Below are 26,700 nucleotides of genomic sequence, written 5' to 3'. Positions count from 1 at the left end.
GATCTATTGTGTTCTATTGCAATCACATTTGCGATAAGTATCTGCAGTATGAGGAACTTCAGCTGAAAGCTGATGAACTGGAATCCTAGTTTTGGACACTGCAAAGGAGGGTATGATTATGAATAATGCAGATCTGGGGATTCAAAAGGTAGCATTGGGGTCCTCAATCTTGGATTAGTCCTATAAGTATAAGGTTCTTGCAACTTGTATCGATAATAGAGGGGCTGCAGAGAGGATGAGCAAATTGCCCATATAACCATGGTACAGGGAGCAATTCAAGTTGGGGCAGTGGTAGGAATGTGGTTCTGGCAAGAGGTAAAATAGTTAGGGTGATGAATACTACAATTGGCAGATGGTCCTGCCTGGTGCAAGGATTAAGGGGGATGGAGATTAACTTGCAAATGGGAAATTAAGGATCTAGTTATAGTGGTTTATTTAGACACCAATAACAAAGGTAGAACTAAGTAAGAGATTATGCTGACAAAGTATGAACTTGATAGAGTCAAAGACTGGTGACATTGAAAAGGCCATGTAGAATGGGTGGTGCATTTTTCTTGGAGGTCTTTGTTGCACAATGAAGATCATATCCACTGTGTCTCTTAATGGACAGAATCCACACTGTGATATGGGCAGCAGGTCCTCAGCCTCTGTAAAATGGTGGTTCAGAAGGACCCTGGTGATGACTTCCCTGTGTAGATGTCAGGAAAATCCCTCTGTAGTTACCACAGATGGACTTGTCTTCTTTCTTGAAGGTCATTACGATTTCAGCATCTGAGGTTTGCTGGTATCTTCTTCCTTGAGATGGATATTGAGATTGTGGATTCATAACTGAAGCTGTACATTGCCAAGTTTTAGGATTTCAACGTGATGCTGTATGCTGCCAAGACCTAGTAAAACTGCAGTCAATGGATATCAAGGGGAAAATTTTCCATTGATTGGAAGTATACTTCCCACTGAGGAGGGTGGTTGTGGTTATTAGGCAGTACCCATGGAACAGCCATCTTCAGTTGCTCCATCAAGGACCGTCATCATAGACAGTATGATTTGGGCTATCTTAGTGGTAGTTTATTTGACACATAACAGCTTGGTATTTTGACACAGATAGTGTCTGATCACTTCAAAAGTCCCAGAAAGTTCTAGAGTAGATTAAGTTGTGAACTGGTTGACTTACAGCTCATTTTCCTTTTCACATAATAATACTGTTAAATTGCCCTGCACTGTAGATGCCCCATTTATCTGGCATAAACCTCCAAGAAATAATTGGTAACATATAAAGCTTGTAGATTATCTAAATATGCTTTTATATAGTCTATAACAGTGAAATTTATTGATGTGTTTACATAAAATAACAAAGGAATAATTTTGAATACCTTATGACGGTCACAGATTATGGAAGGACTTTTGCTCTCAAATCCCAAATGCATGATTACTGACAAGAATGTGTACACTTCTGTCATTTCCTAATTCAAAACTTGTTTTGTTGCATTACAAAAGCACTTTTAATCTTTTTCAAATTTTTTAGTTTGTTGGTTCAGCTGCGTTGCCAAGTTCATATAGAAATAGCTCAGATTGAGGAGGATGAAAATCGGATAGAGGTTGCCATGGAACAACTCAAAAAAGCATTTCAACTCAACGACAGAGGGCCGTACAAGAATTACATCAAACAAACAATGCACCGTTTGCAGCTGTACTCATCAGTTTATGAATTTCCGAAACTCCCAGAGGATCAAGCCATCCTGATCATTGAACAGGTAAAATGTAGAACAGTGAGCTGAAGTCATACAAAACAATTTTCATTATAGACAGAAAGGCCGAAAATTATGTGCCTTTTCACAGGATATGATGTAATTTAATCAAAATTACCATCTATAGGCATTAATACATTCATGTTACCAATTAAAACACAAGTGTATTACTATCATGAAATGAAATAGGTCACAAGGCAGGAGTAGAATCCTGTGCACCCTCTTCACTCCATTTTATGTTCCCTGATAAGAATCACGTGTCCAGGAGTTAGGCAGCAAGTAAACCCAGAGATCTTTAAGTGTCAGGTCCTCTTCTACATAAGTAATGAGAGATTTGTGCCTGAATCTTTTAGGGAATGCTGGGTTTTGTGTGCAAACAGGTTCCCTGAAGGATTGGTTTCATTACTCACATTAATTGGTCATCAGGAGTGCCTCCAGTAGGAGGGAAACAGGTATAAAGGTGGCACAAGGTCAGAGCATGCTTGTGCTTCTTAACCATAAAGAAATAAAAAAAAATAAAGTTAATCATTTTCACCGGAGGCTTTTGTCTTTTGAAATGATAATACCTAATATGTACAACAGAATTGAAAAACAGGCATGAGGAATGGCACAAAGAAAACACACAACTGGAATCATAATTTTAGGCAGTTAAAATTCATTGGACCAGATTGTATTATCATTCTCCCATGCACACGTTTCTGGACCAGGTGTGGAGATGTGCTACGAGCAAGGACTGGGCCTAAGGTGGAATAATGAGGCCTTGCCTTCAAAATGCCCCTGGCAGTTTTTGATAACTGGCAAAGCTTGGAGCAGGACTATGCCAGTGGCGAGTATTATCATTGATTTCAACAGGTACTCATTAGTTCTGAAAGTCAGAGACATTTAATGAGTATTGAAATTGAAGTAAGTAACTAAAAAATTAGAATTTATTGATAAATTTTATAAACATAAAGTAAAATACAAAATAATTTTAAACTGAAACAAAATAATGTTTAAATAGTAATGCACTTCCCATCTTGCCTCTGAAATTTTCTTGACTTGTCAGTAGATACTAGATGACCACATATTACATAGCAGGTGGGGTAATCCATGACTTACTTTGGGTTCAGTGGCTTAACACTGGCACACCTGCAACAATTCAGTCATACGTGTGACAATTCTGGCCGAAAAGTTTGAAGTAGCTGAGGGGATAAGAAGTATTTTTACTGCGGTTGAACCATTGGTTCAGAAGTTGGATGGAGAAAGTAAAGATGAGGGAGGGAGAATGAGTTGAAGTATAAAGAGGAACAACTTGTGCTTCAGTTCTGCCAAGCTTTAATCAAGACAAGTATTGAGAAAAAGATCATTGGCTAACATGTTTGTACTTGAAATCATCTCCCAAATATTACAAATATTATATTTAATGAGACCTTTTTTTGATGAAGTGACCAAGGTAATTAATGAGGGCAGAGTGGTAGACATGGTCTATATGGACTTCAGTAAGGCTTTTGATAAGCTTTCACATGGTAGGCTGCTCTGGAAGGTTAGATCGCATGGAATTCAGGGAGAGCTGGTTAATAAGATGCATAATTGACTTGATGGCAGGAAGCACAGAGTCATGGTGGAAGACTGTTTCTCAGAATGGAGACCTGTGACTAGTGGTGTGCCTCAAGGGTCGGTGCTGGGTCCATTGTTGTTTGTCATCTATATTAATGACTTGGATGAGAGTGTACTAGGCATGGTTAGTAAGTTTGCAGATGACACTAAACTAGGTGGTATCATTGACAGTGAAGAAAGTGAGCAAAAATTACAGGGGGATCTTTATCAGCTGGTTAAGTGTGCTGAGGAATGGCAAATGGAGTTTAATTCAGATAATTGCCTGGTGTTGCATTTTGGAAAGTCAAATCAAGGTAGGACTTTCATAGTAAATGGTAGAGCCCTGGGGAGTATTGTAGAACAGAGGGACCTTGGAATTCAGGTACATGGTTCCTTGAAATTGGAGTCATAGGTAGACAGGTTAGTGAAGAACACTTATAGCACGCTGGCATTCATCAATCAGGATATGGCATATAGAAATTGGGAGGTTATGTCGCAGTTGTACAAGACCCTGGTGAGGCTGCACTTGGAGTATTGTGTTCCGTTTTGGTCACACTGCGATAGAAAGGATGTTATTAAACTGGAAACAGTTCAGAAAAGATTTACTAGGATGTTGTCAGGACTTGAGGGACTGAGTTATAGGGAGAGGTTGGACAGATTGGGACTTTTTTCCCTTGGAGTGTAGGTGACTGAGAGGTGATCTTAGAGGTGTATAAAATCATCAGGTGTAGATAGGCTGAATGCATTCAGTCTTTTTCACAGGGTTGTGGAATCAAGAACTACAGGGCATAGGTCTAAGGTGAGGGGAAAGATTTAGTAGGAACTTGAGGGGCAACTTTTTTTTACACTACACAGAAAGTGTTAAATGTATGGAATGAGCTGCCAGAGGAAGTGGTTGAAGCAGGTACAATAACAACTTTTAAAAGAGAGTTGGACAGATACATGGATAGGAAAGGTTTAGAGGGATAGGGCCCAAATGCAGGCAAATGGGACCAGCTTGGATGGGCATCATGGTAGGCATGGACCAGTTGGGCCAAAGGGCCTGTTTCAGTGCTGTATGACTCTATGACCTGTTCAGTAAAAGTCTGATAATCTGCGATCCAGTTTTTGAAATCATGATGGTTCTATGTCTGGCTCATGAGATGTCGATGTCTGTGCTGCCTTTAACACACCAGGGCCCTGGTTCCCCCATTCCCTTTAAACTCACAGGGCCCATTTCTCCCCATGTACAATAGTAGTATAAAAAATTAATTAAAAGTGTGTTGGGATATTAAGTTAAATAACATCTAGTAGATCAGAAAATCTGCCAGTCTGGCACCACCAAGGTCCCAAGCTTGACAAATTAACATAGTTATACTGTAAGTAAGGTATACAACTCATGATAGATTGTTTCAATAAATTTATTGCTTTACTACAATGAACGAACCATAGGTGTATTTTAACCATATCAAAAATCAGTAGCCAGTTTCGTAGGAGAGTAACACCATAGGGGAGCTACTTATTACAATTGAGTTAACTTGGAAGATCGTTAAGTTAAAAATAATTTCATTTGGAGCTTTAGAAAAATATATCCAAGAACTGGGAAAAGAGCATATTTCATATTCCAAATGGCATTTGGATAAAAGCAGACTATTTGTTCTTTTGATTATATGTAATAATATAATTGTTTCTCAGCTACTTAACAGAAGATTGTTTTCTTGATCTTTAGGTCAAAAGATACAATGACTTGAAATGTGGCCAAAACAATCGATCTTTGATGATTAAGGCTGGAGAAGCTCTTGCTCCTATTTCTTTTCAACAGGTTCTGGATAGTGAAAATAAGGCTAAAGGTGAGTCAGTTATATAACATATAAATGGGTGATAGCAGATGGACAGCCCATATATATCCCAGTCAATATCTTTTCCTATTGATTTCAAGCTGAAATTTATTCCCTGCAACATGCAGCAAGAATTAACTTTTCATGAACTTCCACCATTTGAATCACTATATTGACATTACCACAATTATCAGCTATAATAACATTGTAACAATGTTTATGTGCTTGACTAGATATGTACATAAAAATCCTTCAATTGTTTTTCTCATCTGCAGTTCCTGGGAATGCTGCAGTAAAGAGTAGAATCACACTACAACTGTAATGCTGGCACAGAGTTTTTTCCCCCCACTGTGTATTGGTACTGTAGTCATTGTGCAAATAAAGCCAAAGCCCAGAGTTAACAGTTTGTTTGGAGGAGGCAGTTCTCGTTTTGTTTCACATCATTGGACCTTCATACTAATTACATGCCTCAAGTCTAGAATAGATTCTAAATTTCCTGAGAAGAGCTGAAGGATGGTTGACCAGTTGAGACAAAGGTTACTCATGTTTTTGAAAACTGCACTAAAGCTCTTGGTGGATGAGGTGAAAAGTTGAAGAAATGACCTACCTATGCAGTGGATTGAAAAGATTTTGTCTTTAATGCTTCTTTTCAACAATGACACTTGTAGGAAACTGTGTAAGCTTAAGATAGTAACAACTTAAAATTATATCAACCTATAATGTTAACCACAGTTACTGTCTAAGTTGCTAAGTATTTCCAGCATTTCTGTTTTTGTTTCAGTTTTCAGCATCTGCAGTTATTTGTTATTCTTTTAAAACTGTATTCATTGTTTTGGTGTTTGCTGAAAGTTAGTGTGTGAAAGAAAAAAGTCCAAAGAAAAACTAAAAAACAGACTAGAAATATTTATAAATGGTGGCTGAGATAAGGCAGATTTAAAATCATATTTGCCAGCTGGCAGCAGTAGATGCTACTAAGAGCAAAGAAATAGTGACCAGAGGGTCGTTATCAACACAGATTGTTGAATGGTGAAGTTAAGTTAGAGGTAGATATTTGAGTAAAGGGAACTTGGATGAAATAGAAAGCAAGCATCCCTTGAAACTGATCTTAGACCAATAGTTTAATTAGTTAAAATTACTAAAAATAAAAACTTATCTTCAATGTATGTTGGTATTGAACTGGCTCTGTGAAAAGCATAAAAACTAATATTTTCTATGCCATGAGCATCCACAGAAGATTGTTGAGATCTGCAACTGGTCCAAGCCAAAATAATGGAATGACCCAGAACCAGTTTATTCACCAAAGGGACAATTGTTCCTGTTGCTTAAAAGAACTATTGTTGACTAAAATAGTAAGGAACAGACCCAAAAGAAAAAAAGCATGCAAAAAGTCAAAAGCCCAATGCAGATCTTGATCACTGGGAGAGATACAATAAACAACAAAATGTTATAAAACATATAGTAAGAGTGTAGGATAAAAAGTTAGCAAAGGACATCAAAATCAACACAAATTATATCAAAAAGTGTGTTCCAGAGAAATATGGGTCCCCTAAAACTGTTTAATGATGATATTGTAAAGAAGAAAATGTTGAACAAGTTGTATTATTACTTTGCTTCAGCATGTACAGTAGACAAAATAGCATCTCAGAAGAGCTAATAGAAATAATCTCAGAATAAAATAGAAAATTATGCAAATATTCAACAGGTCAGGGAATATCAACGGAGGGAGCAGAGTTAATATTTCAGGTCAATGACTTTTAATCAGAACAAAAGTGATATCAAACCCTGGAAAGAATGCATCAGAATTGCCATAAGCCTGACGAACTCAATGTGCATCTTTTGTAAAGTTGTACTCAGGGGAATACCTAAAGATGCTGTTTATATTGGCTAGAAGGCAGCTGTCTTTAAGGACCTTCATAAGAGCATTGAAGTTGAAGCTCATAGAATTGGTCTCATTAGGAAATTGAATGAACAGCAGGAGACAATGATTAAGAATAATGGGGTAATACTTAAATCGGCAGGTGTCCCACCAGATTCTGCATTGAAGCTTCAACCACATACTGTATTTGTAAATTACATAGATGATCAGGTAGAAAGCCATTTGTCCAAGCTTACTAGTGAGAAAAGGGTATGTTTACAAGTGTAGTAGATGGAAGCATTAAATTACAAATACGTATTTTTTATATTAAGTGAATAGAAATCTCCAGCAAATGGAAATTCATTTGAGGGACATGTGGTGCCTCATAATATGTGCATGCACAAAAATCATTCCCTGATGGTTCTGGATCAACATGGCACGAATCACCTCAATGACAATAAAAAAGCAACTTACTGCCATACTTAAGGTCTTTTGCACATTAACTGTGTATAATTTTTGGAGTTATACATGAACTGCCATCATTTCATGGGTCCTTATGGCAGTTATTCTCAATTGGGAAGTGCTAGAAGTTGAAGAGTGCTGGTATGAAAACCTACTTTTTTGGAGGGAATGTTTTTAAATTGGAATCAATGTTTTTTTCCTCAAGGATTCCCCAACACCAATGCAAATAAAGTTTGTCCATTTACAGAGTGCTCTATCAGGCCTGCTTCCTGTTGGGTCATGTTTTCTGATTCTTGTATCTTTTTGCTCTAAAGTTGCATGCCAATTAATATCATTGCTGCATACCCAGTGTCCTTCATACATGGTTGCACTATGTGCTTGGAACCATGTATGTAATGCAATCTTGCATGATTGTCAAATTTGTCACATGGGCACAAGGAAGTCTGGATCACATCTGATCAATTTTGAATCTGTTTATTTGCACAGTGCATAAGAAAATTTGCTATGTGAGTAAATTTCTATGGCAGAGGGTAGTGTGTTAGCCAGAAATTGTGCTTTAGCTAAAGAGAAAATTAAAGTTTTGCAGATGATACCACCGTAGTGGGCCATATTTCAAATAATGATGAGTCAAAGTACAGTTAGGAGATAGAGAGCTTAGTGTCATGGTGTGATGACAACAACCTTTCCCACAATGTCTGCAAAACAAAAGGGCTGATCATTGACTTTAGGAAGGGGGCAGTACACATACACCTGTCTACATCAACAGTGCTGAAGTCAAGAGGGTTGAGAGCTTCAAGTTCCTAGGAGCAAACATCACCAATAGCCTGTCCTGGTCTAACCATGTAGGTGCCATGGCTGAGAAAGCTCACCAGTGCCTCTACTTCCTCAGGAGGCTAAAGAAATTTGGCGTCTCCATTTTGACACTCGCCAACTTTTATCAATGCGCCATAGAAAGCATCCTATCTGGATGCATCACGGCTTGGTATGGCAGCTGCTCTGCCTGGGACCGCAAGAAACTGCAGAGAGTTGTGGACACAGCTCAGCACATCACAGAAACCAGCCTCCCCTCTATGGACTCTGTTTATACTTCTCACTGCCTCAGCAAAGCAGCCAGCATAATCAAAGACCCCACCCACCCTGGACATTCTCTCTTCTTTCTCCCCCCCCCCCCCCCCCCCCCCCATCAGGAAGAGGGTACAAAGGACTGAAAATGCATACCACCAGGCTCAAGGACAGCTTCTATCCTGCGGTTATAAGACTATTGAACAGTTCCCTAGTACGATAAGATGGACTTTTGACCTCACGATCTACCTCGTTATGACCTTGCACCTTATTGTCTGCCTGCACTGCTCTTTTTCTGTAGCTGTGACACTTCACTCTGCATTCTGTATTGTTTTATGTTGTGCTACCTCAATGCACTGTGTAATGAATTGATCTGTATGAATGGTATTCAAGACAAATTTTTCACTGTACCTCAGTATAAGTGACAATAATAAGCCAATTTATTCCAATTAAATCATAAGAAGTAAGAAATTTGTGAGAAAAACATTGGGATAGGAGGTCAGATTAAGGTGTGACATTTTAGCATGTCAAATTAGTTGATTAATTGCACAAATTTGGTTTAGCGATAATACTGTGACAGTCACTATTACAACATGGCAAGACAGTCAGGATGGAAATGAATGCAATAAGTTATAAATTCCATAGGAAGTAAGGGGAATGTGGTAGAAGAGGCAGAATAAAATTTATCAGTAAGGGTAACATTACCTGTGTGATAAATATCACGCGAGGTAAACGTGTAGTGGAAACTATGCTAGAAATGAGAAACAAGAATTTATGTCTGGTATCATCTGTGAAGTGCTAGAATGCATAAATGGAGTGATTAGACAGCATGTAACAAGTTATTTTAATTGCTGTGTTGAGAATTGGTGCATTCATTAAGATAACCTGATGGGCATGTCAGATAGGTAATGAGTTTCTTCAGTGTGTTGAGTATAGTTGACTGCAGCAATATATCATAGAGCCAACAAGGGCTAACTCAGATTAGATCTTGTAATGAATACCATTCTTACCAGTTTAACAGTATGTTATCATAATAAGGCTAAGATCAACATAATGCTTAAAAGGAAGAAGTGTGGAACAACCACTAAATTGCCTTAAGTGCATTGGGGCAGCATCATCCCAAATGAAACAATAGAAGATCATTAGGCAATAACCAAGAAGAAAGCAGAAGATGCAGTAGGTCAGCAGCATCTGCAGAGAGAGCAGCAGAGTTACTGTTTCAAAGACTCGATGGTCTTAATCCTAAATATCAACCATCACTTTGCCTCCACAGGAGGCTGAATTCTACCAGCATGAGGAGCTGTTTTTTGCTCCTAATTCCAGCATCTGCAGCGTCTTGTGACTCCTCCCTGCTTCGAAGTTGATCAAACCTTTGATCTGATGAAAGATCATTGCTCTGATATTTTAAATTTGTTTCTTTCTCTGCTGATAATGCCTGATCTGCCGAGTATTTCCAGCATTTTCTCTTTTTATAGCAGAGCATTGGAAGTTGTTTAAAAATAATTTGACATGCTACGGAACCACTTGGTAATCTTAAAGGCACAAGGCCTTCATTTGACAACTAAAGAAATAAGGCATAACATAAAATCAAAAGAAGTTAAACAAGAATGCAAAAATAAAAACATAGATCCTGTCAAATGGGAGAGAACTTAAATGCAGCAAAAAGAGGCAAAACACATAGATAAAGTAAAGGGAATATGACCAGAAACTTATGAGAGATATCAAACCCACAAAAAATTACGATTATGTTAGGTAAAACAATTAAACAATGTTGTTGAAAGCAGAATTGGTATGGTATAATTGGAAGGACATGACTCAAGGTGTCTCACAATGGTCAGTATGAAAGCCCCAACTTTCACTGCATTTAATATCAATTTAGATGACAGTCAGAGAGACTCATATACATACTGCTGATGTTAACAAATTCAGTGAATTTGGCAAATAGATGTTAGTTTAGCCAAATTAGGAACAGAATTTAAAGGAGGAGTGGAACATTCAGTCCCTCATGCCTGTTCCCCCATTCATAAGACATAGGAGCAGAATTAGGCCTTTCAACCCATCAAGTGTGCTCTGTCGTTCGATCATGGCTGATTTATTTTTCTGTCTCAACCCCATTCTCCTGCCTCCTCCCCTTAACCATTGACACCCTTACTAATCAAGAAATTATCAACCTCCACTTTAAATATACCCAGTGACTTGGCCTCCACAGCCGTCTGTGGTAATGAATTCCACAGATTCACCCCTCTCTGGATAAAGAAATTCCTCCTCATATCTGTTCTAAAGGGCCGTTCTTCTATTATGATACTGTGCCCTCTGATCCTGGACTCTCCCACTACTGGAAACATCCTCTTCATGTCCATTATCCAGGCCTTTCAATATTCAGTAGGTTTCAATGAGATTTTCTCCCTCATCCTTCTAAACTCCAGCAAGTATAGGTCCAGAGCCATCAAATGCTACTCATATGTTAACCCTTTCATTCCTAGGATCATTCTCGTAAACCTCCTCTGGACCCTCTCTAATGCCAGCACATCCTTCCTTAGATATGGGGCGCAAAACTGCTCACAATACTCCAAATGTGGTCTGACCAACACCTTATAAAGCCTCAGCATTACACCCTTGGTTTTATATTCTAGTCCTCTCAAAATGAATGCTAACATTGCATTTGCCTTCCTTACTACCGACTCAATCTGCAAGTTAACTTTTAGGGAATCCTACACTAGGACTCCCAAGTCCCCCTGCACCTCTGATTTCTGAATTCGCTCCCCATTTAGAAACTAGTCTACACCTTTATTCCTTCTACCAAAGTGCATGACCATACACTTCCCTACACTGTATTCCATCTGTCACTTCTTTGCCCATTCTCCCAACCTGTCCAAGTTCTTCTGCAGACTCCCTGTTTCCTCAACAATACATGCCCCTGCATCTATCTTTGTATCATTGCAAACTTGGCCACAAAGCCATCAATTCCATCATCCAGATCATTGACATGTAACGTGAAAAGTAGTGACCCAACACCAACCCCTGAGGAACACCACTAGTCACCGGCAGCCAACCAGAAAAGGCCCCCTTTGCTTTCTGCCAGTCTGCCAATCTTCTATCCATGCTAGTTCCTTTCCTGTAATACCGTGGGGTCCTATCTTGTTTAACAGCCTCATGTGTGGCACCTTGTCACAGGCCTTCTGAAAATCCAATTAAACAACATCCACTGACTCTCCTTTCTCTATCCTGCCTGTTACATCCTCAAAGAATTCCAACAGATTTGTCAGGCAAGATCTCCCCCTAAGGAAGCCATGCTGACTTTAACCTATTTTATCACGTGTTTCCAAGTACTCCAAAAACGCATCCTTAATAATGGACTCTAACATCTTACCAACCACTGAAGTCAGGCTAACTGGCCTATAATTTCCTGTCTTTTACCTCCTTCCCTTCTTAAGAGTGGAGTGACATTTGTGATTTTCCAGTCCTCTGGAACCATTCCTGAATCTAGTAATTCTTGAGATTACTACTAATGCCTCCACAATCTCTTCAGCTACCTCTTTCAGAACTCTGGGGTGTAATCCATCCAGTCCAAGTGATTTATCCACCTTCAGACCTTTCAGCTTCCCAAGCACCTTCTCCTTAGTAGTAGTGACTACACTCACTTCTGTCCCCTGACACTCAAAATTTTTGGCATGTTGCTGGTGTCTTCCACAGTGTTGACTGATGCAAAATACTTATTCAGTTCGTCTGCCATTTCTTTGCTCCCCATTACTACCTCTCCAGCGTCATTTTCCAGTGGTCTGATGTTCACTATTGCCTCTCTTTTATTCTTTATATATCTGAAAACACCTTTGGTATCCTCTTTTATATTATTGGCTAGCTTACCTTCATGTTTCATCTTTTCTCCCCTTAATACTTCTTTAGTTGTATTCTGTTGGTTTTTAAAAGTTTCCCAATCCTCTAGCTTCCGACTAATTTTTTGCAAAATTGTATGCCCTCTCTTTGGCTTTTATGCTGTCTTTGACTTCCCTTGTCAGCCACAGTTGCCTCATCCTCCCTTTAGAATGCTTTTTCTTTAGGATGAACTGATCCTGCATCTCCTGAATTACTCCCAGAAACTCCTGCCATTGTTGCTCTACTGTCATCCCTGCCAGGGTCCCCTTCCAGTCAACTTTGGCCAGCTCCTTTCTCATGCCTCTGTAGTTACCTTTACTCAACTGTAATACCAATACATCCGATTTTAGCTTCTCTTTCTCAAACTGCAGGGTGAATTCTATCATGTTATGATCACTGCCTCTGAAGGGTTCCTTTACGTTCAGCTCCCTAATCACATCTGGTTCATTGCACAACATCAAATACAGAATTGCCATTTCCCTAGTAAGCTTGACCACAGGCTGTTCTAAAAAGCCATCTTGTTGGCATTCTACAAACTCCTTCTCCTGGAATCCAGTACCAACCTGATTTTCCCAATCTACCTGCATATTGAAATCCCCATGACCGCCATAACATTGCCCTTTTTACATGCCTTTTCTATCTCCTGTTGTAATTTGTACCCCACATCCTGGCTACTATTCAGAGATCTGTATACAACTCCCATCAGGGTCTTTTTACCCTTGCAGTTTCTTAACTCTACCCACAAGGATTCTACATCTTCTCATCTTGGGTCATTTCTTGCTGAGGATTCGATTTCATTTTTTTAACAACAGAGCCACCCCACCCCCTCTGCTTACCTGCCTGTCTTTTTGATAGGATGTGTATCCTTGGATGTTTAGCTCCCAGCTGTGATCTTCTTTCAACTATGACTCTGTGATGCCCACAACATCATACCTGCCAATTTCTAACTGTGCTATACCCTCATCTACCTTATTTCATATACTGCGTACATTCAAATATAACACTTTCAGTCTTGTATTCACAAATTCTTCTCAAATTTGTCTCCATGTTGCCTGAAGTTAAATCCTTATCCTTTTCTAAACTTTCTGTTTTATTCTTTATTCTGTAGACTTCAGTAACCTCTCCTGCACTCTCCTTCCCTTTTACTTTATCCCTACTTCTCCAATCTGTTGAACCCACCACCCTACTATTTAGTTTAAAGCCCTATCCACAGCCCTGGTTATGTGATACGCCAGGGCCCTAGACCAGCATGGTTCAGGTGGAGCCTGTCACATCGGAGCAGCTCCCTCCTTCCCCAATACTTGTGCCAATGTCCCACAAATTCAAACCCATTTCTCCCACACCAACCTTTGAGCCACATATTTAGCTCTCTGATTTTATTAACCCTGTGCCAATTTGCACACAGCTCAGGTAGCAATTCAGTGATTATTACCTTTTTGGTTCTGCTTTTTAATTTAGACCCTAGCTCTCAAATTCCCTCAGCAGAACCTCTTTCCTTGTTCTACCTATGTTATTGGTACCCACATGGACCATGACAACTGGATCTTTCCTCTCCCATTCCAACTTCCTCTGCAGGTCAGATGAGATGTCCCAAACCCAGGCACCAGATAGGCAACACAGCCTTCAGGACTCTCAATCTTTGTGACAGAGAATTGTGTCTATTCCCCTGACTATACTATCCCCAATTACAACTACATTTCTCTTATTTCCTCCCCCCTGTTGTTTGAAAAACTGCTTTTTAAAAGCTGCTAGCTCCTCCCCTCTGCTTCTCTGGCTGCTGCAACTGGAGAAAAACAATAAGACAGTGACTCATCTTCTGGCTCAACATCGCTTTCCAACACTAAGCCTATATCCCTTGATTTCTTTATTATCGAAAATTTATCAGTCTCTGTTTGATTGCTACATTTTAGATTCTCAGCAAATGATTATGAACGCCCTTGGGTAGGGAACTCCAAAGATTCATTACCCTTTGGGCCAAGAATTTTTTTTCACAGCTCTGCCCTGAATAGCTAATTTCTTATTTTGAGACTGTTCCAAGTTCCAGACACCAAGGCAAGAGGCAACATCAACCCTGAATTTGTCCTATCAAGCCCCATAGGAAATTTGAATGTTTCAGTTAGATCACCTTCCAATCTTCTAAACTCCAGAGAGCTTAGAACCAGTCTCCTTAATATATTTTATGTCAAACTCTCAATCCCAGGAATCAAACTGGTGGGTCTTTACTGCACTCCCTTTATCTTCTTTAGGTGGAGAGACCAGTATATTCCAGATGCAAGTTCACCAGGGCTCCATATTATGAAAGCAGGATATTATTCCTCTCGTACTTAAGTCTTCCAGCAATAAAGGCTAACATACTATTTGCTTTCTCAATTGCTTGCAATGCTTGCATGTTAACATTCTATAATCCATATATAAGGATATCCAGGTTCCTTGAAACACAAAAACGATTCAATCCACCGTCATTTAAAACAATACTCTTCACTTCTATGTTTTCTACGTGTGGATGATGTCACATTTTCCTATACTATATTCCACTTACCACACCTTGCTCATTCACCTTTATTGTTTATCTTCCTTCTAAAGCCTTTCTGCATCTTCATCACAGCACACACTGCCACCCAGCTTTAGTATCATCAAAAAATTTGATTATGTTATACCTCATTGCTTTATACAAATCATTAATATAGCTTGTGAACAGCTGAAGAACCAGGCCTTTGATGAGATCTGGAAGTGAGTGGTGTTTTTGGAATATATTTGATAAGCTTACATTTGGTGAATAAGTTGCATGTAAGAACACTTCCAACAATTTCTTCCGGTGAGAGAATATAGACAGCTCTGTTAATGTGATGTGTCTTTGACCGAATAATTTGCCAGAGGGTCATGTGATCATATTTTACTCTTATTGAACTTTGTAGCAGCATCTTTATACAACTGGGTGGCCTGCTGGTAATACATATTGACCTAACTTGATAAGGGCCACAGTATTCTTTCCTTAAATTACATTTAGTGAAGCACATAAATTTTCAAAACAATTTACCGATTTTATAGATATTATTACTGATACTATCTTTTTATTTCTAGTTAGATTAATTTAGTTTAACTTCTTCCAGTGCTATGGTGGTATTGGTACATATGACTTTAGATATTAAGATTAGTCTTTGGATCATTTTTCCTTTTCTTTCAGTTTCTGACATCAATGGTGGTGATTTCTTTGTAGAAGGAGTTCTTGTCCCTTAGGGATATAAACTAGTTTGTGTAAAACATTAATTTTTAATCTGAATTTTGAACACTCTTTGATTACAAAATTACACTCTTGGATTACAAAATGTACAATAATTCTGTAATTCACATAATCTTAAATTATATTGGATTAGCAAGAGCTAGTTTAACTTTTTTGTTATATCTTGCTTCCCCATCATTTTTCATTGGGCCAGATTATGGGCAATCTGGCTTGTCACCAGCACTGACTGCCTGTGCTACTTTTTGTACCCTGTGGGTTCAGTTCTGCTGGAGTTCTTGCTGCTGTAGCTGTCCCACAAAGTTAAGCAGATTTTTCAGCAGCAGCTAGCCTCACACAGTGGATCTTGTGATTGCCTGCTGCCAAAGGCCTTTGATCTGCCTTTAAATGTTTCTGATGATCAGAGATATTAAAAAAAGTTGTTTAAAAGGATGTAAGTAATAAGAAATACATTAAAAATAATCAACCCCATTCAGTGACTGTGCTACATGGCTGATTTGAGTCCTGTGATAGAAGTAAACATAGAACATAGAACATTACAGCACAACACAGGCCCTTCGGCCTGCGATGTTGTGCTGACATTTTATCCTGCTCTAATATCTATCTAACCCTTCCATCCCACATAGCCCTCCATTTCTCTATCATTCATGTGGCTATCTAAGAGTCTCTTAAATGTCCCTAATGTATCTGCCCCCACAACCTCTGCTGGCAGTGCGTTCCACGCACCCAACACTCTCTGTGTAAAAAAAACTTACTTCTGACATCCCCCTTATATCTTCCTCCATCACCTTAAAATTATGCCCCCTTGTGATAGCCATTTTCGCCCTGGGAAAAAAGTGGAGGACGGATACAATTGTGTCTGACTTCCAGCTTGTTCCCATCTTCTGTGTTAACATGAGCTGGCATGGAAGCCAAGAACTACATACTGCAGTTATCTGGGGATTTGCTACAGATCAGCTGACTAAAAATCAGTACACCAAGGCCCATTATGGGGCCTTATTGTATCGTTTACAGGATGCTGTATTTTTCATTATCTTGAAGCATCAGGTTATAAATGTCCAAAATGCTTAACTGCCTCCAACACAACTGGTTTTATCAATGTGAAGGTCCAACTGCATATTTATTTTTACTGATTTAGAGAGCTATTTTGATCTACTTTTGGTGTATTAGATTAATTTAAATAATAAATAACTGAATAAGTGATAAGGGTCAAATGGTTAATTAAAGAGAGTACACTATTTTGCACTATCAAGTCCCCAAAGGATAGCATGCAGTTAACCAACTGAAGTTCACAGGGTCTCAATACTGATACTACTGATACTTTCCAGTTTTTGTAGGCCGTAGTAACACAGGCTTAATTGGTTTACTTGCTGCCAAAGTCGAAAATTACATGAATTGTATACAGAAGACCGAAGGACACCTGGAAAGACTCGAAGATGTAAATGATAAATTGAGGTAGGTGAAGTAACTCCAATGCCTCAGAGTAGATTTTAATAATTTGGAAATGAAAAAAAAATCAGGGGTGATTGTATTATTTAATTTTGAGAGGGATCTTGTTGCATGTTACATTTTCTAGACAAGACGAGATGTTGTGTACCTTTTATTTTGAAAACTGACCTGAGAATTAAAGTTATTGACAGAAATTTCTTTTAAAAGTTCCAAACAGCTAAAAAAAAATTATAAGTCTTGATAAATTATAAATCCTGACCAAATGGCAATATTTGGCCTGTTAAATATTTGATGTTGAAAATCTTATTAGAGGGCTAAATTTTCTTTCAGTGTTTTCCTCATGAAAGAGTGGGGTAATGTGCAATGAAAAGGCAGCAAGCAACATTCTCATTTTCAAAATGCCTAAAGGCTACAGGTCCACATACCAATATTCAATTTTTCTTAAGCTAATTTCACTGAGGTGCAAGGTGTCATGCACTATAGTGAGGGCAGGAGTTGGGGGTGGGGGGCACATGGGACCTAGACATCTGGAAATGTGGGGAGAATGTTCCAGAGGGGAAACTTGGATTGTCAGTCAGCAGGGATTGGGACCATGAAAGTCAAGTCAGCTGTTAGTGGAAGTGGGTGGAGGTGGGTGCAAGTGGGGGGTGGGGGGGAGGTGGGAAGTGGGAAGTGATTGGCTGCGTGGGTTTGAATGGGAATTGGATTGATTTGTTGTTTGGGTTGCTAGGTGGGAGACTGGTAAGGGAGAGAATGGATGGAAGTAGGGCCAGAGAGCAGTTGGAGGTGGATGGTGACTTTCAGGGTGGGCATGTACTTAATTTAAAGGGCATCAACCTGAGCCAAGTTCCTGGCCTGATCTTTTAAGTATCAATAAAACAGCCCTTGCAAATACCATTGTGGCCTGCTTCACAATGAGTGGCCTGCTCACTCCAAGGCTCATCCTTGCATGGATCAAATCAGGGAAGTATTGCAGGGGTGTACATTGCATGCCTTTGGATGTCACTGCTTATTTCCACAATCAGCTAACACATCAAGTGCATGCAGGGTTCAGAAGAGAAACTGCAGGTTTTATGCAACTCACAATAAGTCCACAATATTAATTTGCAATGGATCGTTATACTTCAAATAATAATATGGCACACAATTCAGTTTCTACACAGCAATGTTTCCTGATTACCAGTATAACCTCCTACCCTATTGGTCTATACAGTGTTCTTATTGTGATGAAACAACAGAATGATTCTCTAAATGATGATAAAAATGATTCTCTACAATGAAAATATTGCCATTCCCTTAATATTTCTGGTGCCTTTATGAATTTAAGGCCCTAACATTGAAAAGATGATCTTCTAGAGGTGTACAAACAGTTTAATTGCAAAGAATAATAAGGATGTATAATTCGGGCTGATTTATAGTTGCAGTGTTTTTGATCTAAATTGGATCCTTCATATGTTGAATATTATCCAAACTTAGTGGAAAGCACCAGATAAGTTGAAGAAAGTAATTGCTGCATATAGAGCAGTCAAATATGAAGAAAGTCATCAAGAGTTAAGGCTAATTCTTTCAGAGAAATATAGGCCAGAAAGATATTATTGAAGTTTTTGAGTAATGAGAGGATTGGAATCCTCTTAAGTGGATCAGACATTTGAGGTAGATAAAGGTGAAAGGACAAGAAGATATTCATTGAAAATGATTAGACATAGAAATGGTTTTGGTTGGAGCAGCTTGGCTTTCACAGAGAATTGTTAACTCCTGGATAAATTTGCCAAAACATATAATGGTTAAACAGTATATCAGAGACCAAAGGGAATTAACAACCTCTTGTGACAAGAGGACATTTCCAAATAGAGATGAAGCAGCAAATTTGCCACGTATATGAGAGCTTGTTGGGTCATTGATCTTTTATAGTCATGAATTCTTAATATGTCTTGCTGGAGTTTTGCAACCACGAAGGGGAATGCTGGTAATTTGTTGGATGAAAGCTGGTTCACAATCGCATAGTTTTCGGTATTATTTGGCTGAGTCTCAGTTGTATCTCTTGCCCTTCTTTGCACACGTTCAAAGAGCAGGAGTCGTCTAAGACTGGTTTTCTCAAAGCCATTTCAATCTGCTGAAAATGCAGTGGTAATTCTTATTATAGACAATCCAGTGAAGTTTTAGGACTTTGGGAAGGAAAAGCTTCAAGGAAGTTCCCAACCCAGTAAATATTGGAAGGGTTATTGGTAATTTAAGAAAAAAAATCTTTTCTACATGTTTGCTACAAACTCAACATTTTTGATAGCTAGGCTACCAAGGCAAGGCTCCAAAACTGGCAAGACATTTGGGATGGACTGTTTATGTTGTGACACAGGTTTGCACTGGCCCTTTATATTTTAAAGGGGTAGTAAGGGCAGGGTTTTCCTATTATGTTAAAGAATTATCTTTGAGGGAGCTGTAGTCTTTGTTACCAATACCCCTAACCCCCATTACTCAGAAAATTAAAAGGCATATGGTTAAATTGCTTCCGTGAAATTCATAAAACCTGGGACCTGGCATGCATTTTAAGTATTTGAGTGTGGATTTAAAAAGAATGAGTTGAACTTCATTACATATTAAATAGAATCATACAACACAGAAATGGGACCTTTCAGCCCATCTTATCTTTGCCAACTGTGGTTCCTATCTGTGCTAATCCCATTTGCCTGCATAAGGCCCATATCCTTGTATGCCCTTCCTATTCAAGTACTTGTTCAAATGTCTTTTAAAAGTTGTAATTGTATTTAGCTCCACCAACTTCTCTGGCAGCTTATTCCAGGCAACCACCAACCTCTGTGAAAATCTTACCTCTCAGCTCTCCTTTAAATTTCTCCCCAGTCACCTTAAACCAGTGCCCTCAAGTTCTACACTCCCCTGCCCTGGGATAAAGGCTTTGACTGTCCATCCTATCTATGCCCGTCATAATTTTGTAAACTGCTATAAGTTCACTCCTCAGCCTCCTACGTTCCTGTGAGAATAAACCCAGTCTGTCCCATCTCTTCTTATAACTACAGCCCTCCATTCCAGTCAACATCCTGGTGCATCTCTTCTGCATTCTCTTTATTGCTACCACATTCTTTCTATAATGTGGCAACTAGACCTGTACACAATACTCCAAGGTCTAACTAATGTTTTGTACAGCTGCAACATGATGTCCCATACTCAATGCCCCGGCCAGTGAAGACAAGCATACCAAATGCCTTCCTCACTACCCCATCCACTTGTGTCACCATTTTCATGGAACTATGGACTTGTACCCCAAGATCTCTCTATACATCAGTGCCTCTAGGGTCTCCGGACTTTATTCTATATGTCCTACCAGACTTTGACTTATCAAAGTGCACGACTCCACCAATTCTCATATCATCTGCAGACTTCCTAATCAGATCACCTACGTTCTCATCCAAGTCATTTATATACATTACAAACAACAAAGGTCCAGCACTGATCCCTGCAGTACACCACTTGTTACAGACTTCCAGTCAGAAACAACATTATTGACCATTATCCTCTGCCTCCTATCATTGAGCCAATTTTGGATTCAGTTTACCAACAGGCCTTGGACCCCTTGTGCCTTAACCTTCTGGACCAGCTGACTATGTGAGATCTTGTCAAAAGCCTTACTAAATTCCATGTAAATCATGTCTACTGCTCTGCTTTCATCAATTTTCTTAGCTACCTCTTCAAAAAATTTAGTCAGATTTGTGAGACATGATCTTCCCTGAATAAAACCGTGCTGACTCCTCATAATCAGTCACTGCCTTTCCAAGTGAAAACTGCGAATTAGTCAAACAATTTTTGGAAAAATGTGGGTTACAAAATGCAATGCTTTGCCTTAAAAGTTCCAAGGCCTTTCTTTAAAAACTTTGCTGTAGCGTTTATAGAAAGCTAGATGCCAAATTGTGTTATTGTAGGCTAAAAGCATTCGCGATAAAAGAACTGCATTCAATGGCACCTTTTGCATCCCTTTCATGACACCTGTTTTTACAACCAATGAAGTATTTTTCTGAGGAATAGCTGCTGTTGCAATGTAGGAAACATAACCGACAGTTTATGCACCATTAAATATAACAATCAGGAATATGTTAATGACCTGATCACTAGAAATTGTGATTGAGGCTTGTATATTGCCTAGAACACTGAATGTAACCATTTTTTTTAATTACACCATAGGATCTTTTACATATATACATGAGAGACCAGACATAACCTTGGTTTAATATACCTAATATGTTGTTGTACTTATAGGGTGGGAATTTGGACTGATTTAGTCAAAGTTGCTCGTAAGCAAGAAATTTGGGATGTCTGCCGTGCTGCATGTCAATTTTGCCTATTATATGATGATGGACGATGGAAACTGGAAAAAAGTGAGGAAGGTAAGATCAAAGGAATAGTTGTATTATTTTTAAAGAGCCCATTCATCTGCATGCATTGGAAAATGTACTTTGTGTGCTATTTTTGATTTTAGGTGATAGCTCAATAAATATTACTGTCTCTGATGCACAGTTATACAGCAGTCATAGGATCTCATCATCGTTACATTCTTCACGCAAAACATTTTATTCTAACGTTGATGTAATCAGACTACTTGCTGACATACACTTCATTAAAGGAGAGGTAGGTAGTCCATTGGTTCATTAATAAGTTGCTTTGAATTGCCATCAATATCAACAATTCCTTTGCCCCCTACAGATGCTGCTCAGCTCACTGAATTCCTCCAGCAGAATGTTTGTTGCTTTAGATTCCAGCATCTGCCATCTCTTGTGTCTCTAAAAATAATTAATTTGCTTAGTAACATCTGATTTTTTAAATTAAAAAGTTCAAAATTTAATATTGCATCTTACTTGTCCAGGCAACTATTCATTTGCTAAGATCAGAGGGTGCAGAGTTCAACAACATGGCAGTTTTCCCAGGAGAGAAACAAACACATTCAACAGGTTTTGTAGCCAAAAATTTAGAGGAATCTCCAGAATGGATAACATACAGGTATTTCAATCTTGTGTCTTTGTCACTGTTTTCCATTTTTAAATAATGTCTCAAGCATAATGCAAAATAAATGTAAAGAAAGTGTAAATTACCATTTTTCTTAGTAGCAATAAACAACTGCACATGTGATAATAGTCTTACAAAACTATGATGTGAGTAAGAGATAGAAGTAAAGATCCAGTAATACTGTGTTAATGTGGAGATGGTGAGGGAGATGATGTGTGGATTATGGTTTGCAATTTTGAGATTGTGAAACTCAAAAATAAAAGCTTTCTTTAGGTTCAGTTGAGTGAAACAGCAGGGCCTGATTAACTGATTAAATTAATTTGAATCACAGGATTTGTAAGAGAGCTAATTGCTAGAATCAGAATGGTAGAATTCCTGCTCCTCCTGCACTATAAGCATTGCTGGAAAAGCATTCATCTCTTTTTTGCAGCAGCTGCAACCTTACTTTCACTAACCTGGTTCACCAAATTCCGTGCTAAGATGGATGGGTGACAACCAAATCTAAGATAGCGGTTGAGGGTTCCAGAATGTCTATATCTTTATTATGCAATTCATGTTCCTTTACTGACTGGTCAGATACAGTTTCTTGAATATCTGAAATGCCAAAAGGACCAAAGTAAATTTGTGGTGCAGAAAGTGGGACAAAGTATGAAGTGCATTCTTCTGTCGTTTGCAGCCTGTACATCAGAGAAGAATTCGGCTTGGAACATACCCAGGAGAATTTCATCTGAGTATGCTATCTATACTGGTCTTCCCCTTCTTCTGGCAAGGCCTCAGCAACAGAATTAGATCCAGCACTGCCACTGCAAAATAGGATACAAGCAGATCTCCCCCGTTTGGTTCATTCTTCCTATATATGTCTGTGCTTCTGTTTGCCCAGCAAGAGTGAGGCATGTGTGTCAATGAACCTCTCACGTGTGTTTGAGTGATCTTCCCACCAAAGCTGTTAGCTGAATACTGATAGTGCGTAGAAGTTATGAGACATGGGTCGAAGTCTTGCAGAAGTATGTGAGTATGCAGTGGAAGATATGAAAGTTAGATTTCTGACTGATAGAGATTGTTGCTAGCTGACTGTTGACATGAATGGTCATAGCCAAAGAGTCATGGAGTCGTACAGCATAGAAACAAGCCCTTTGGCCCACCCAATCATAGAACATAGAACAATAAAGCACAGGAACAGACCCTTCGGCCCACAATGTTGTGCCAAACTAATTAAATTAATAATCAAATGCCCAACTAAACTAATCCTTTCTGCCTACACAATGTGCATATCCCTCCATTTCCTGCATATTCATGTGCCTATCTAAGAGCCTCTTGAACACCTCTATCGTATTTGCCTCCACTCCCACCTCTGGCAGTGCATTCCAGGCACCCACCACTCTCTGATCTCCTTTGAATTTACCCCATCTCACCTTAAATGCATACCCTCTGGTATTAGACGTTTCAACTCTGGGAAAGATACCGGCTTTCTACTCTATCTATGCCTCTCATAGTCTTATAAACGTCTGTCAGATCTCCCCTCAGCCTCCACCTCTCCTTATGGCACATGCCCTCTAACCCAGGCAGCAGTTGAACGCAGTACTCCAGATGCGGCCTAACTAGAGTTTTATAAAGCTGCAACATAACTTCCTGGCTCTTGAACTCAATTCCTTGAATAATAAAGACAAGCGTGCTTTTATTACTCCTTTACCACCCTATCATCCCGTGTAGCCACTTTCAGGGAGCTATGGACTTGGACCCCAAGATCCCTCTGCACATCAACACTGTTAAGGGTCTTGCCATTAACAGTGTACTGTCCCTTTACATTTGATCTCCCAAAGTGCAGCACTTCACATTTGGCCAGGTTAAACTCCATCTTCCATTTCTCCGCTTGTATCTGCAACTGATCTATATCTAGTTATATCCTTTGGCAGTCTTCTATGCTATCCACAACGCCACCAATTTTCGTTTCATCTGCAAACTTACTAACCCACCCATCTCAACTTTAAGGGTTGCAGGACAGTTTTAAACAATAAAGATTAGCTTTAACTGAAGCAAATCACTCAACATTGGTCTGCTGGTGGACTCAGATTTCAGAATACTATAATTGCACGAATGAATTTAATGTACTGCCTGCATTCCACTCAAAAGGTGTACTTAAATCTGCATTGCAATTTTTGCACCTGTTTCAGAATCAGAATCAGAATCTTTTGGAGGACTTTTAAGTTTAGCTTCAATTGCCTCAACGAATGATTCATAGAACCAACACTGGTATAAAGTTCCAGCAACAATACAAACTCTGCACAATCCATGTCTATACAAATTATTGCTGATAGCGAGGTACAATGTAATATTCTATCCTTAAAATTTATGTTTTTATTTACAGAAACTGGATAGATTATCTGTCCTATTCTGCCACAAAGAGCTTTCTACGAGCTGCAGAACTGGGCGTGCAATTAAATGAAGCAATAATTGTATGTAATGCAGCAGTCTATATCTGGAATTATAATCACCACCTACAAGTTGCTGGGAGATATAAGGAACTTGTGAAACCATTTCAGACACTTCTTGATGCATTAAAAAAAACAGGACATTGTGGGTAAGTTTGCTTGTCCAGTGATGGAATGCAAAATGCCAGTTTTCTTCTCCACCGCTGTTGCATGTTCTCTTTGGAGAGAAGGATGAGAGGTGACTTGATAGAGGTATACAATATGATAAGAGGCACAGATCGAGTGGACAGTCAGAGACTTTTTCCCAGGGTGACAATGGCAAACATGAGGGGACATCATTTTAAGGTGATTGGAGGAAGATATAAGGGGGATGTCAGGGGTAAGTTTTTTATACAGAGAGTGGTGGGTGCGTGGAACGCATTGCCAGCAGAGGTTGTGGGGGCAGATACATTTGGGACATTTAAGAGACTCTTAGATAGACACATGAATGATAGAAAAATGGGGGGCTATGTGGGAGGGAAGGGTTAGATAGATCTTAGAGCAGGATAAGATGTCGGCACAACATTGTGGGCCAAAGGGCCTGTACTGTGCTGTAATGTTCTGTGTTCTATGTCAGCAGTATGAGACAAAACCGTCAGAATCTGAACTTGCTCTCAGGTTTAATGTAGCTAAAGGAAAAGCTGCATGCCCACATATTTGGCATTTTGAGGAAAAGTCATGAAAAAAACCAAGGAATTGTGTGTATATATTCTGAGTCTTAAAGGCACGACCATCATTAAAGGCAGAATTAACCTTATTAGATAGGCAGAATAATTTTTTGAAGGTTTTTGAGAAGGATCATTATCTGAAACATAGCAGAAGCTTTGATTTGCATTCCAATACTGTTATGTTTTATAAAAGTTAATAAAAGATATGACACTTAAGAAACTATTTTTGTTTGGTACTCAATAGGGAAACTGTGATTTTAGTAATGCTATGCAATGGTCTATGTCAAGGCTTGATTCAACCTTGGATACCCAGTCCAACTAACATTGAAAAAAGTGAATCTGGCAAGGGTTCTCCACCTTCTGCCAAGAAAAAACCACCTGCAAAAAAACCTGAAAAACCAAACGTTCCACAGGTTTTGACTGTTGATCCTGAAGGTGTTCCTCACTTAAATGAAGCTCTCCAGGTATGGGAATTCACCAAATATTTTTACAGGTTATGCTGTTGATCTATTATAATGATCTAAGTACATTCCTCAAACTAATACAGTCAGAAAATTGTACAATAATCCATTTTGGTGGAGGAACCTAATTAGAGTAATACTGGTTTGTGAGACATTGGTTACATACAATAAGTGTTCTGAGAGAGTATTCAAAAGGCATGATGCAGAAGGACAAAGCAATTTTATTTGACTTCATCTTTCAAATTTCGGTATTTGAATCCTGCATAGAACATAATTTAACTATAATCTTTATCATAAACATTGCAATCCCATGTTCTGTTTTATAGTCCTTTCTCACCCAAGAATGTTGCACTCTGCATTGTGCTCTTACCTTTAATCATTTTATCTTCCTTTCTGTGGATCATTACATCAAAAGCAGCAGCTGCAACCACGAGGCCTGCAAACACCCAGGAAATCACCAGCCAGATGTTGAATTCATTGACCTGATGGAAGAAATCATCTGGAAGAGAAATGCATAGAATCATATCAGATATGCAGGGAACAATTCTTGGGGCTTGGAATCTTAAGTTTTTATAGTTTGTTTAATTATAGATGTTTTTATGTAAGTATTCAGCAACTGGGGTATTTTCAGTTATTAACCTGATCGGAATGATCCAATCATGAGACAATGATTACTGGCAGAACAAGAAGCCTGACAGCTGTGAGGGAGGTTTGTGACACGGGGAGAAATGATGTGCAGAGGGAGTTCCTGACCCTCTCCCAAACCATGCAACACATGGGAGCAGGAGCAGATTCACCAGTGGTCTGACTCTTTGCTGAGACACCAGGAACTGAGCCTGATGGGCAACATTGGACTCATCCATTTGGAGCATCAAGGAGCGTGGGGATGTTGAGATATCCTGTGTGGCAGGGTGGAACTTTAACCTGCTAATATTATTCCCCCAAATCCCCCAGGCGGGGTCATTTATATGTATGACAGGGTGAGCTCTGACACTGCAAACTTCAATGAAGCTTGTA

The 26,700-nt window shown here is 39.1% G+C and overlaps 1 protein-coding gene across 1 annotated transcript in view; it reads left to right on the top strand.

The window, feature by feature from the left end:
* Positions 1-26,700, top strand: part of LOC127576921 (cilia- and flagella-associated protein 46) — a 172,335-nt gene that overhangs the window by 35,415 nt on the left and 110,220 nt on the right. The window contains exons 12-19 of the mRNA XM_052027745.1: positions 1,523-1,751; positions 5,029-5,149; positions 16,956-17,082; positions 21,343-21,470; positions 21,563-21,711; positions 21,947-22,080; positions 24,452-24,664; positions 25,467-25,686. Coding sequence (XP_051883705.1) covers positions 1,523-1,751; positions 5,029-5,149; positions 16,956-17,082; positions 21,343-21,470; positions 21,563-21,711; positions 21,947-22,080; positions 24,452-24,664; positions 25,467-25,686 — 1,321 coding nt within the window. The remainder of the gene's footprint in view (positions 1-1,522; positions 1,752-5,028; positions 5,150-16,955; positions 17,083-21,342; positions 21,471-21,562; positions 21,712-21,946; positions 22,081-24,451; positions 24,665-25,466; positions 25,687-26,700) is intronic.

This window comes from Pristis pectinata, chromosome 12, assembly GCF_009764475.1.
Source record: "Pristis pectinata isolate sPriPec2 chromosome 12, sPriPec2.1.pri, whole genome shotgun sequence".
Lineage (NCBI taxonomy): Eukaryota > Metazoa > Chordata > Chondrichthyes > Rhinopristiformes > Pristidae > Pristis > Pristis pectinata.
The sequence above is the reverse complement of the archived record's forward strand: the minus strand, read 5'-3'. Positions and strand labels throughout refer to the sequence as shown.